Source organism: Corapipo altera, unplaced genomic scaffold (assembly GCF_003945725.1).
Source record: "Corapipo altera isolate COAL_440 unplaced genomic scaffold, ASM394572v1 22, whole genome shotgun sequence".
Taxonomy (NCBI): Eukaryota; Metazoa; Chordata; class Aves; order Passeriformes; family Pipridae; genus Corapipo; species Corapipo altera.
Window position 1 is genome coordinate 15,583,718 of NW_020884886.1, and position 12,964 is coordinate 15,596,681.

Consider the following 12,964-nt stretch of genomic DNA (forward strand, 5'->3'; position numbering starts at 1 on the left):
TTGGTGAGAGTTTCACTAATAACTGTTTTCACTAATTGCACAAACAAAAAAAAAATACAACCGGCTGTATAAAATACCTGCTCAATCCCAGTTAATTTTGCAGCATTACAGGCACTGAAAAGTGTTGCTTTATTATGGCAATATTTGGCATCCAGTTCAAATGGCTGACACCAGCCTGCAGTCAGGCCCATCTTGCTTCACAGCCCTGCAGAAGGGGTTTGCCATGGTGAATGTTTGTCACTGTAATTCCTCTACAGATTATCTGAACTCAGGATTCTCTAAATCGTTTAAGAGAACAGGAGACATTACATTCAGCCATCACTGAATTTTGAATCAAAATGGGATTTAAACTTCACTGCTTGAAAATCCAGGTCTTAAGACTGCAGGTGGGTACCTCCTTTGAACAGTCTTTCTATCTAACCAACACATAAATATATGTAGTTGTATTTTGAGATGAAAATTATTTATTTATATTCATACTTGAATTCTTCATAATCTTTCACTGTGATTGCCAGTGTGTCATACCAAACAAGCATTTAATGCAAAAGAAAATGCTCTAGCCTTTTATATAAACATAAGTCTAAAACTTTTAATATATATTTATAGTCAGAACCAGTTGTGATGGCTGTCACATTGACACAACAATGCCTATAGAGAAAGAGAGAGACAGGTTAACCAGAGACTAACTTTTATTGTGCATTTTTATGCAACAGAACAAATGGAACTGGAGGTATGTAGTAATAAAACCAATATTCAAATTAGAATTAACACCTGAAATAGTAAACTGTAGGTAACAAATGTCTTTATAATTAAAAAATATTGACTGTTTAAAAAATTCTCTAAGATTTTATATTCTTTAAAAGAAATGTGTGTTGCCACATAGAAAACAATTCACACATCCTATAGAAATTGTCACAAAAACCTTACTAGTCTATATTACACTATGCACTTTTTTTTTGTACAATATCTGATAAAGGTCTATCCCTAACCTGTACTTACTTTACACAGTACAATCATCATTAGAAAGTATTCATAGAATTAACTACACCATAACAATAAAAATATCAGGATTAATGTTTTTTTTTAATCACAGTTTCTCCACAAATATTTGTCATAGAAAATATAGCGAAGGCATGTTGGCACAGATGGGCGTGCGGTACTGCTACACAAAGTTTGAGAGAAGGCAGATACATAAATGACAGTAAGATTAAAGCGTATGGAAGGATAAGACAAGAATCTCTATCCTCCTGGGACTTTCTGGAGTGACATGATAGATAGCAGTTTCCTTCTGTCACAAGCCTGCTGTCTACATCCAGAGCTGGGAAGGGATGTGCTGCCTTACAAAGCACACTGCGTAAATATGGATATCTCACCCTGCAAAGGCTTATGTGCTATCTATAATTTCAGGTCCCATAGTATTATACCTAACATCTTGCGGATATTTAGACACTTCAATGTGTATGAATTTATAATACCTCATGAAAAAAATAACTGGAATAAGCTGTTGTGGAAATTTTGGGGTTTTTAAAATGAAATGGGTGGGTCAAGTGGTCATGATGGCAATTAAAGACAGGCAACTGAGAAAAGTTTTTTATACTCTGTTACTTTAAAACCAAACATGAACAAAAATATGAGCTGGTGTCTGTTAATGCCTGTCTGTGACTATGATTCATGTCACTGGCCAGTGCACATAAGCAATTGAGGGCAAAATTTTGTTTGTAAAGAAAGGTCCAAACCAGCAAAGCCATTTCTACTGCCAAAATGGCTTTCAGGATGATATTATACTTTTGGTTATTTTGCACAATACGAGAGTAGAGGATTGTGAGTGGTTCCATGATGCTGGCTACACTTTTTACACTAAAAATAAAGCTAAGCTTACTAGTTATTTCAGCAAATCCTTAGGTCATTACATGAGAGGTCTGTCCAGTCCAGTTAATCTGTTCTGAGACTGTTAAAAATGAAATGTTTGTATTTTTAACATCATACAATTAAATATCTGAAAGGAAACCATCACAATGTTTACAAAAATACAGCATGATACATATCGCTGTGGACAAATTTACAGTATAATGTTGACTCACATTCTGACATGTTTTACCAAATAGTTCTGGTATGTGTCACCACATTAAACATAGACCAGCAAGACTTACACCATCTGAGCAATGTAACATCTTCTATTATAATTCTTTTTAGAAAAGTGTAAGTTCAACACCAAAAAGCTACGATAGGATATCTGTACTGTGACATTTCTGTACACTGAATTTCTTCTCTAGAGGCCACCATGTGCTGTTGATCACTCCAAGACAGTCACCTCCTGCCTGTAATTAGGGGCTGCAGTTCCAAACCCCTTGCTCTAGTGAGGTCCTATGTGACTAAATTGGTAATTGACTTTTAGAAAATAAATTAGTTAATTTGGGTCCAGTGAGTGCCTTTCAACCCTTTTCTAGAAAATCACCAAAATTAAAATGAACTGAGAGGTATTGGACATTTAAGGGCCTAAAGCATATCCTGGCTGAGTGAGGTCCTGTCTATGGCAGTGCATGGTGGAGCCCGTGTCCTGAGATGCCCCATGGGCCATGAGAGACCGGTTACAATCGCAGGCAAAGAGGAGGCAGATGGCAGGAAGGAGCTATTGTGTGGGCAAGCTGAGCTTTGAGAGATGGCTGCAGCCCTGCGACCTGCCTGGGACTAGAGGAGCGCTGTGCTCCAGAGAGCCCTTCCTGATCTCTGAGGAAGGGGCTGGGTGCCTCCTGCCTTGCCTGGTGCACAGGGAGAAGGTTGGGAAGGAGAAGAGATGCGTAAAAGGAGCAATTAGTAGCTATTCTTGTGGCTTGCACAAGGCGGTGAGGAAAGCTGGGGAGTGTGAGATATGCATTCAGGAGAGTCGACACTGATGAGGTAGCACTAAGGATGGTCAAAAGTGAAGTGAGCTTTCTTTACAAAAACCAGTTCCCTGTACTTGCCCGTGGGGAAATGTTGTCTCAAGAAGAGCTGGTTCAGGCTGTAAAGGATGCCTGCATGGGCCTGAGCAACTAGACAAGGGTAAGGAGATGTAAACACCCAAATGTAGAAAGGAAAGGGTACAATTTCTTTGGCATTGCCTATTTCTGGAGTGCATCAATTTGGAGGGACAATGGACTCCTAAACCTTTAAAATTAAAGGGTTTTAGTAGACCGATTTTTGTTTTTAAAGCTGGTATCTGCTTCCATGTTGTGCACTGTTGTGAATTCTGCTCTAACAGCTCTTTTCTTATAGCTCTTAGATAGTATGGACTGCATAAATACAGAAGTCTAAACTAGGCTCTTCTTGCCGAACCTCTCCCTGAATCCAACTCTGAGCAAAACCAGCATATTGTCTCATCTTTTTCAAGGAATGGATATAAAACACAAATGAAAGCAAAACCAAGAAAAGGCAATTTGAAGCCTCTAAAGCTATACAATATGGCTGCAGAATAGCAGTAGGCAATGGAAAATCTGTCTTCTGAAATGGCAATTTGTTTTTAGCAATCTTGTTTTAATGAAAACTGTCATGATCAACTCTGCTCCTCTAGAAATCTAGATAAATATACTGTCTATCTGATATACAATGCAATTTTTTAGCTGTTGGAAGTGCCTGTTATTGTTCTGGGTCTTTGAAGGATTCTGCTGTTGATGAGTGCTGCTGTTTTACCCGGAAGTTTAATTTCCTGGAAGAGTTGCCTAAGGAAGTCCCTGAATTTTTCATCTGGTGCAGTATTTTAAGGTAGCATTTATAATTGTGTTCTTTTCTGTTAAGAAATGGGAGACCACTTCTTTTTTGTTGTAAGTGTGCAGACTTGTTCTTACATCTCCTACTCAGGGAAAGCAAATAGCACCCAGCTGTTCTGGGTCCAGGTCTGGGGTTGTTATCAGTAGGCAGACGAGATAGTAGCTGCTATTTCTTTTGACATTTTTAGTTTTTTTAATGACCTTTTCTCTACAACTAGATGAAATGAACTGCGCTTTTCCTTTGAGTGTGCTATGAAGTATTTGGATTATAGGCACTGAGAAGTCTTATTAAGAAGGACTTGAAATGGATTTCTTTCTGTTAACTGGGATATGGTTGGATGGAGAAGCTGAAATGTATGCAGTATGTGTTCAAACATGCTTTGGACTCCTAAATGACAGGGTTAAGTATGTTTAACAAATAGTATCTCCTAAATTAAGTGGTTGCTACTGTTGTATGAGGTGGTTCTCACTGCCATCAATCACCAGATCCATCTTGCATACCTCTATTGAAGACTTCATCCTGTGATCCTGGATGGTCAGTCCCTTCGTAATATGAGTTCCCATTGTGAAGGAAAGTCCCCACCGCACGCCCCTGACGAGCGTGTCCTACTGCGTCACTGAACACCTTGTTTATTTGCTCTTCAGATGGCATCCACCAGTCCGGGTTGGAAGTACAGTGCATCCTAATAAACTCTGCAGGAAAACATGCAAGAATAAAAAACAGCTTGTCTTTGCAGCATTCTTTATCACCCAGGCATCAAAAGCTCACAGGAAATAAAAGGGGATATTGCTGCTCTACTTAAGCAGAAGTAAAGCCTTATGGGGGATGCCATGATAATGCCACTGGGACCTATTTTATTGCTGCACAAGTGTGTTTCTCCACATGCAGTGTATGCTGTTATACCTGAGCTAAATAGGTGATGCATGGGACCTGGAGATAAAATACCTTCTTGCAGAAAGAACTAATTCGAAGTGAAGGCTGTGATTCAGCATGTGCAATACATGTGAAAGCTAACGTGAACGGGATGTATTTAATTTGAAACCTGTTGGTGTTTATACCTCAAGGTGATTGCTGTCGTGCATCTTTATGAACTCCCTCTGCTGGCTGCTTCAGCACCTGCAGGCTGCAGGATCCCACAACCTGCTGGAAAATGTCACTGCCACTATTTCTGTTTGATGCTCCTTTCTGTTTGGGATATTTTTCCTTTTAAGTTCTGCTTTTTTCCTCTCCTTGTATTTCACACCTAATTTTTCAGACTAAACTCGCCTTAGAAATAGCTAAATGAGATTAGAGGGCTGAGTTGGTTAGCCTTCCAATAGTTTTCAATGCAGGAGAAAATGAATTGTACTGCATGTAATTTGGCTATTAAAGTAGCTGGTGCTTCCACATGCAGCTATTTGTATGTAAAGATTACATTTTTTATAATTTATTTTTCAGATCCTTTGACATGTAATATACTAGACCTTGCACAAGGTGCCTTACCAATTCTGGAGTTGTAACTGCTATACATAGGTCAAATAGGTGTATTTGGACTTTGAAACATTCAAAAACAATTTTAAATGTGAGGGCACCTTATTAGAGATACTGGATACACTATAGCTCATATCGAAACTGAACTTATTATGTATTCCGTAATATTAGTCATTCCTTCATGCAGTATTGTGTGTCCCAGGATATTTTTAAATTCTATTTTCTACTGTTGACAAGCCAACAGCACAATAAGTGGTGTAAGGTAACTTCATTACTGTCACCACATCTCGAGACGGGGACTGCTGTGCTTTTACATGAGTTCCTGTGCCTGCAAGGTATCTCATCTGTTGGACAATTAGGATGTGATTTTTGCATAGCTCCTCCAGCAGTGTGTCTGCAAAAGTGATAGCAATCTCTGTTTTAAATTCATTTCCCTGGAAATCCGCACAGGCAACAGTAATTCCTTCCTAGTTATGCTCATGTGTGCCTCCACAAACTTGTCTTTTTCTCAGAGAAATGGTTACCACATAAAGGAGTAATGATATAATTTAAGCACACCAGTCTGTTTTAAAGCTGGTTCCAGACACCAGTCAGTTGTAGGAATATATTAAAAATATTTATAGATATTTACACTACTCTGAGTGCAGAGAGACAACCAATTTACACTCTCTGCTATAGTGGAAAGGTATAACTGGCCATTGGCTGAGAATTAGTCAGACACTTGTTACCTTGGCTTGTAAATGGGCAGGAACCAGTGGCCAGCTCTTAGTACTGGATAAAGTTGTCCCGTTTGCACCCATGCACAAAAGCTCAAAGGGAGAGTTGTCTACTCTGCTTTATTAGCCAGTCCTTAGATACTGAAAAGTTTTGGCTTCCTCTTCAAGCTTCTGAAAATTAAAGAAATTACCCTTCCTCTTTCTCCCTAGGAGCACTCCCCACATTCTATATGTCCAGGACCCCAGAAAGGAGAGTGGCCATAAGCAAAAGTCTATGTACAGGTGGATTTACTGGTAGTCTTGGGAGGCAGGGGAAGAAAGAGGAAGAAAAGGGTATCAACACTCTGCTTGTGTGTAAATTATTAAGTGAAATTTAAAGTAACTTAGTAAATATTAAAGCACTTGTATCTAGCCTTCAGTTCTCAGGAAAACTTCTGGAACCCTGAATCTTTCTCTAGACCTCTATGGCACAGTGTGCAATGGACTTGCCCTTCAGTTAAGCTCTGATAGAGTATTAAGGTCTGGTTAAAAGATTCCTTTGTAGTATAAAAAGAGCCTCTTTGCCTAATTTGCCTGTATGCAAAATCTGAGTTCATTACCTGGTTACATCAATGTACCCCAATCACAAATCTTATCTACTTAGCCCTGTTGGATTCTTCTACCCTGCATGGGAAGAGGCTCCATCTGGTGTATATAACCACTTTGGACTCCAGTTAAATAAATAAAGATATTTTTATCACTGACTGACCAAATATAGCTTTTTACATTGCACTGATTACTAAATATTCTTGAGTTAGTTCAACCAAAATTTCATGTACGTGCTCATAAAATGCTAAAAAGTTAACTATGAGTTAATTAAGGAAATAATAAGCATATGCATTGATAAAATGCAGATGTTGATATTAAAAGATGTTTTTAATTGGGATTTAAAAAGTCCAGGTTTGTATGTTTTATTACAAATCTTTGTAACAGGCCTTTCAAACAATTTTAGGAAATGAAAGTACAGAACATCCTTTTCAATCTGTACCCTTTCCTCTATATTGTCCAATATCCTCACTCTCCGACATTGTAAAATGCTTGCAAAACTCCCCCTCCTTTTCAGGCTAAACCTGGGGGAAAGTTATTCCCCAACTTTTTCAGCCAATGTTGCATCAATATACCAAAAAAGAAGTTAAATTCTTAACAACACATTTGTATACACTTTGTAGGTAATTAACCTGTAGATGTTCTTGACCCTATAAGATGTCCAAACCTATTCTGAAACTTTTTTAGCTTCTAACACCAATGATACCTTGTGTTCTTCTACATATTAGGTTAAAATTATTCCTTTGGTTATTTTTGTGTATCAGGGTTAAAAAATACCCTGATAGTTTATTACAAAAGAGTGTAATCAGGATTGTCTGGATTTGCTTCTTTGTTTAAAGTGTATTAGTGTCATGTGGCCTTGCATTTCTCCTCTCTCAAATAAGCAGCCTTGTTTTTCCCATCCAAAACCACCCAAAACACATATATAATACATACATACATACACGTATGTATGTATAAAAAGAAAGTGGAGGGTTTCTGGATGCTTGTCACCTGCCTGTAAAACCCCTTCTAGTTCTGCAACTGTCAGCCAAATGCTTCTACTGAGCCAGAGCCAATGTGGTGAAATGAGATCACATATGGTGGACACTGAGCGAAAAGATGCAGTACCTCTGAGACATGTTACTTTTACTGGATCCAGAGGACGTCTTTCAGGACCTGTCTCTCCTGACTGCACTGACCTTTTCCTTTTTCCAAGGCCGCATGAGTACTTAAGCTCATCGGTTGTGAAAACAAATCTGATGAGATAGCGCAGGAGCCGTCGTCCATCTTTCTTGGAAGAATTTACAGCCTCATCCCACTGTTTACTAGTGATGTAGACAGGGTAGTTGTTCAGCAACTGCTTACTCCCCTGGAAAAGTGAAATATTTCCATTCCTTATTTTACAAGACAAATAGGTAAAAATGTCAGTTGCAATAGAAGATATGTTTTTTAATTAGCCACAATACTGACAGTGAAACACAACCCAAAGTGAACATTGCTCTCACTGAGAAATGATTACTTTTAAAATTACATTTCCATTTTCTAGAAGTCAAATTGAGTGAGGCACAAGGAGAACATTTTGAGGTGGTTATTGATAATTTCCACTTTTAACAAGCGGGTTCAAAAGAGTTAAGAATCAGTGACTGGGTATATTATTTAACTATAACATTTCTTCTTAATATGTTAGAATGCATAAGAAAGATCTTTGAAGAGCGTGATCAAATGGATCATTTCATTGTAGCTGACAGTTTACTTCAGAGGTGACTCTTTTGGTCTATTTTTATAATAAATTTATTACTTCTGTAGAACACATCTGAAACTTGACAGCAGTTATGTTACTGTGAAAAATGTAAAGAAAATAAATAAAGGAACTATGGAAACTAAAAGCTTTATTATTATTAATGAATGCTGTATTAACTCCAATTATAGCTTTACAGAAATGCCACTGTGTCAGCTGGAAAGAAGTTTTGCTTTTAACCTTCATAATTTGTGTGCTTCAACATTCCAACATTAAATGAATGCTGTGGGGCTAATTATGGGGATTCCTATAATCCACACACATTTATAAGCCCTCTTAAGCCAATTATACCTAAATTGTATTTAATTCTTGTTGCCCATAAAATGTTATAGTCCAGGATTACCCAATTAATGTAAGATGGTACTGGTAATATACTTAAAATAATTTAAGTACGCAAAAACCCCAAACTACACCCTCCTAGAGACTCATTCACTTTTACAGCTGCACCTCTTTATCAAAATGCATAAATCTAGAAGCCTAATTAGTAAACTCTTCGTATAGCCCCCAGCTTAGATAGGAACTTGCACAGAAACAAAGGTCTGGTGCTCATTGAGGCAATCAGCCACATACTGCCCTTGTGGGCAACTGCTGCAAAGTTCTCCTCACTTTCAGTCCTTTGATATCTCAAAGCTGTTTTAAGGACTACCCTTGCCTTCTTTCATATGTTTATTATAACATCTTGGGAAACAGCTTAAGTGCATCTTTGAAGTTTCTTCTCAGGTATTTGCTTTTAATTTTTTTGCAAGTTTGATATATGGAAAATTGAATTTAGTGAGGACTGTGCTGAGGGGGCCATTAGATAATCTCTACAATCTAGAGTAGCACCACCTCCCAGTGGGGTTACCATCACTGGGAGCTGAGCCTGTGTGACCGTCTGCTACTTGTTTGCCTTGCTGCAAGCTGCTGGCAACGACAGCTATGGGCAAATCCCCAACTCTGCAAAGGAAGCCAAAATATAAAGGAAGAAATGGGCTTTGTCTGCCTGAGGGGCCACTCCCCCCAGAACAACTCAACACTTCATTACCTCTGAAGCTTATAAATTTAAGCTTGTAATCCCTAAGAGAAAGACCCTTCGCCTATAGTCTAGCTCTGTTATAATTTAGGACTTTCTCTTTGCACTTCATTGTCTCCTCATAACACTGCAAAAGGGTCAGGATCAAGTCCTCTCCCTTCATTCATGATACAAGAAGCTGCTTTAATTTCTGGCAGCTACATAAGCCCCTGGGAAGCCTAAGTCTAAAGAGCTCTGACATGAAGGAACATTACCTTCCATCCAGTCCAGCTCCTTGTCCTCTGCCAAAATGGTGAAGGGGCTGGAGAAGGAGGAAGAGCAGAGGGACAGCATGGAAAGCTCTTTGGAGGTGTTTGTTATACTCTTATGCTAAAGCAACAATGAACACAGTATCCCAGAGGGAGCTGACACAAGTACTTCCTTGGTTTGTTCGTCTACAGCAGTACACAGGACCATGCGATACTCACATTGGTACTTATTTTTTTCAGCACCTAGCTCCTCATCCCTTTTCTGTAAAGTCAATTATTTTCCTACCTTAGATTTCTGAAACCTATTTTTTTCCTATTACAAAAAGCCTCTAGTGAAGCAAGGACCATTCTTACTGATACCAGTGCAAAGTACAAGCTGCAGCTAACTCTGTCTTTCTTTTAAGCCCTGGCAGGCAGGGCTTATGCGATGCAAGCCCATTGCCCAGTGTGAGGCTCCAGGCTGGCTCGTGCATTAAGGACGGATGCTCATATGTGGCTTTGCTGAGCAGCAAGCTATCCTAGAAGCTACCTCTGTGTTTATGTATATACAGCACTGATGGAAATACAGTGCAGAAAGGCCCAATGTCTAGATTTCATGAGAGCTCACATTACTATTAATCGAGGAGAAGGTAATAAATTTCATGTAACTTCCTCAGCCTCAATTTTATAATGTTTCTCCCTTATTCCCCCTGAAATTTAGGATATTTTTCCTCATTCTTCTCCAAAGGCATGATACAGTGTTATGCTACCCCGTTAAACAATTATTGGGATCCTGCTACAGACACACTTTAATTGCTTCCTCTGAAAGAACAGTACTTCTGGGCAAAACATTCTCACTAAATATATGATGTGGTTTAGTGTGTCCAGCACTCATTAATCTAAAACAAACAGAAAACCTCCCAGAAATAAAATAAGCAGACCCCGAAGGAAGAACCAAAATACAAATGCCTTCATGCTTGTATTTGTATATGATTAAGCTCATGAATAAAAGATTAATATCTATGTGTTTAATTGAAGGAAAAATTATGTCACATTGTGACAAGCTATTCCTTGTGGGACGTTACAGAACAGCCTCAGTTTTTACAGTACTTGAAAATTTTGGTTAAGAAAAAGAGCATTAAAAAATGATAAATGAATCTTTGGAATATATTTGAGTGATAACAACTAACTATATATAAATATAAATATGTATATATCAATTTGCACAGGATAAAACTGAATGGAGGAAAAAAGTGATGCACACCCTGAACTGCTTTTAAATATCTTCAGCGAAACTTGGGTAAGTTGTACTATGTGAGGCTTGCACTACATATCATTTATGTGCAAAGGGAGATCAGACTATACCTAAGTCTTCCCTCTTCTGATTTTGTTTCTGTGAATGGACAGTGACACATATACAAAAACATGCATAGCAAGGGTCTCAAATACAGACAGTCTAAACGAGAAAAGTCTCAACAAAACCACTTAATTTCAGGCATTTTTACGAGCCTGGATAGAAAGACACTGGAGCAAAATTAACATGAGTTACACTAGATACAAGGACTCCCTGAAACAACATCTCAGACTTGGTCATATTGATCAACATAACTTATCTACTCTGGCCTCCAACCAGGAGGTCTGGAGACACACCATCTATAACGTTGCTGATGCTTTTGAGAAAGTACGCAGGATCCCTCTCGAGGAAAAAAGACAACACAGAAAGATTCATGCCCTGCAGAATGTACCACCTAAGGAGTCTTTCTGCTGTGCCTTTTGCAACCGGACATGCCTGTCTCATATTGGCCTTTTTAGCCACCAGTGCGCTTGTAACAAACGTGGGTAAAGCCCTCCTCAAATCTTCGTTCGCGAAGCCCAGCCATGATGACACTAGAGCTGATAGAGAGACCTACACATCTATCTACCTTCTAGACAAGGGCAGGACTTAAATGTTCCTGCTTTTTACTGCACCGCTTTTAAAAAGGTCATAATTACAAAAATCCCCAAACTTGGTATCAAGTACAAAATTGTTCGCACTCAACATTTTGTTTGGGATCTTTCTGAAAAGCAAGAGCTCTCCACAGACTTGCAGAAGTCTATATTTGGGTCTGTCTGCAAAATGAAGAAAACATGTATTTTAGTGTTAACCATGTCAGGGCTACACACATGTCTGTGTCTGTGCACGACATGTTGGTAACCCCCACACATGGGCTGCAGTCCCTGTGTACCAGTAGCTGCCATGTGCAGTCACTGCCAGTCACCCAGCTACAGTTTTCATCAAGATAGCCCTAGCCTAAATTTTTATCAAAAAAGTGATGTTTCTGAGAAAAAAATTACCTGAAGCAGGGCAAGTGCAGCTGTTGCTGATGGAGGGAGTTGCATATTGCTTAGTAAAGTCATTACAGGTTACACTAATGATTAGTCTCCTCCATTTGGGGCATTACTGAAGCTAAGAATGACAGTTTAACAATAGATTTTACATATTTTTTACAACTAAATATATTATTTCAGTGCTTATTTATTTGCCAACATGTTTTCAATGAATTTTCAAACATAAAAAGATGTAGCTTGTCTTCACTGTATACTACCTCAGTTGGATGGTCTGTTGGCTGTGGTACCATAAGCTGGTTGTGATGCTGAAGTACGGTCTTCAAATAATCTAAAACAGTCTGGCAGGGCACTGCATGAAACAAATTGCAATTATTGTATATTAGCTATATAGCACGAAATAGAACAACAGTACTAAATCAAGCAGTGTTCTTCAGGATCTGTTTTGTACATCTGGGAGATTTATTTCAAACAGGAAATACTTCTCATTTTGATTTGTGTGGGCATTTCATTTAATGAATGTACAACAGATGTATTTCCTATTTGAGATCTCTGACATTGCTTTTATTTTCTGCCCACTAGTTTTCAAAGGGTTTTTTCCTAGTTTGAAATTATAATTATTACAAATACAAATTAGGTCAGCAGTAATGATAACAAGAAAAAAATCTGTAAATACTGTAAAAAGCCCAAACCATACAAAGGAGAAAACATTTCTTGGACCTAAATAATGCACTGATTAACATGTAAATATGCTGAAATGTTTTTGAAACTACAGCCTGATTAACTATACCGAAGAGATTCAATGATTCATATACCTTAATATCTATTCCCTCCCTCCTCCCAAATTTGATATAAAACTAGGTGTTAAACAAATTGCTTTATTTGTCTTTCCCTCATCTTTCCCGCTTTCCATTCCCATCACTCTCATCCATTTCAGTAGTGGTACCAACATCCTATTCTCTTCTGTTGAGGTGAAAGGTTAATTAGGGATGATTCAATTATGGGTCTCTCTTAAGCAGATGCTACCACAACTGTGATTAACTCTGGAGTATTTCTGAGATACAGCTCTTTTCTCCTGAGCCTGAAACACCACAGGAGAGTT

The 12,964-nt window shown here is 38.4% G+C and overlaps 1 protein-coding gene across 3 annotated transcripts in view; it reads right to left on the bottom strand.

Moving 5' to 3' along the window:
• Positions 1–428: 428 nt before the first annotated feature.
• The window catches only part of BEND4 (BEN domain containing 4), a 33,104-nt gene continuing 20,568 nt past the window's right edge, over positions 429–12,964 (bottom strand). The window contains exons 3-6 of one of the 3 annotated variants that reach the window (XM_027642885.1): positions 12,123–12,214; positions 7,629–7,869; positions 4,806–4,890; positions 4,324–4,439 (exon numbers count right to left, since the gene is read on the bottom strand). In XM_027642885.1, coding sequence (XP_027498686.1) covers positions 4,832–4,890; positions 7,629–7,869; positions 12,123–12,214 — 392 coding nt within the window. In that variant the 3' untranslated portion in view covers positions 4,324–4,439; positions 4,806–4,831. Of the gene's footprint in view, positions 4,440–4,805; positions 4,891–7,628; positions 7,870–12,122; positions 12,215–12,964 lie in introns of all 3 variants that reach the window. The other 2 variants (XM_027642884.1, XM_027642886.1) reach the window with 2 other exon arrangements.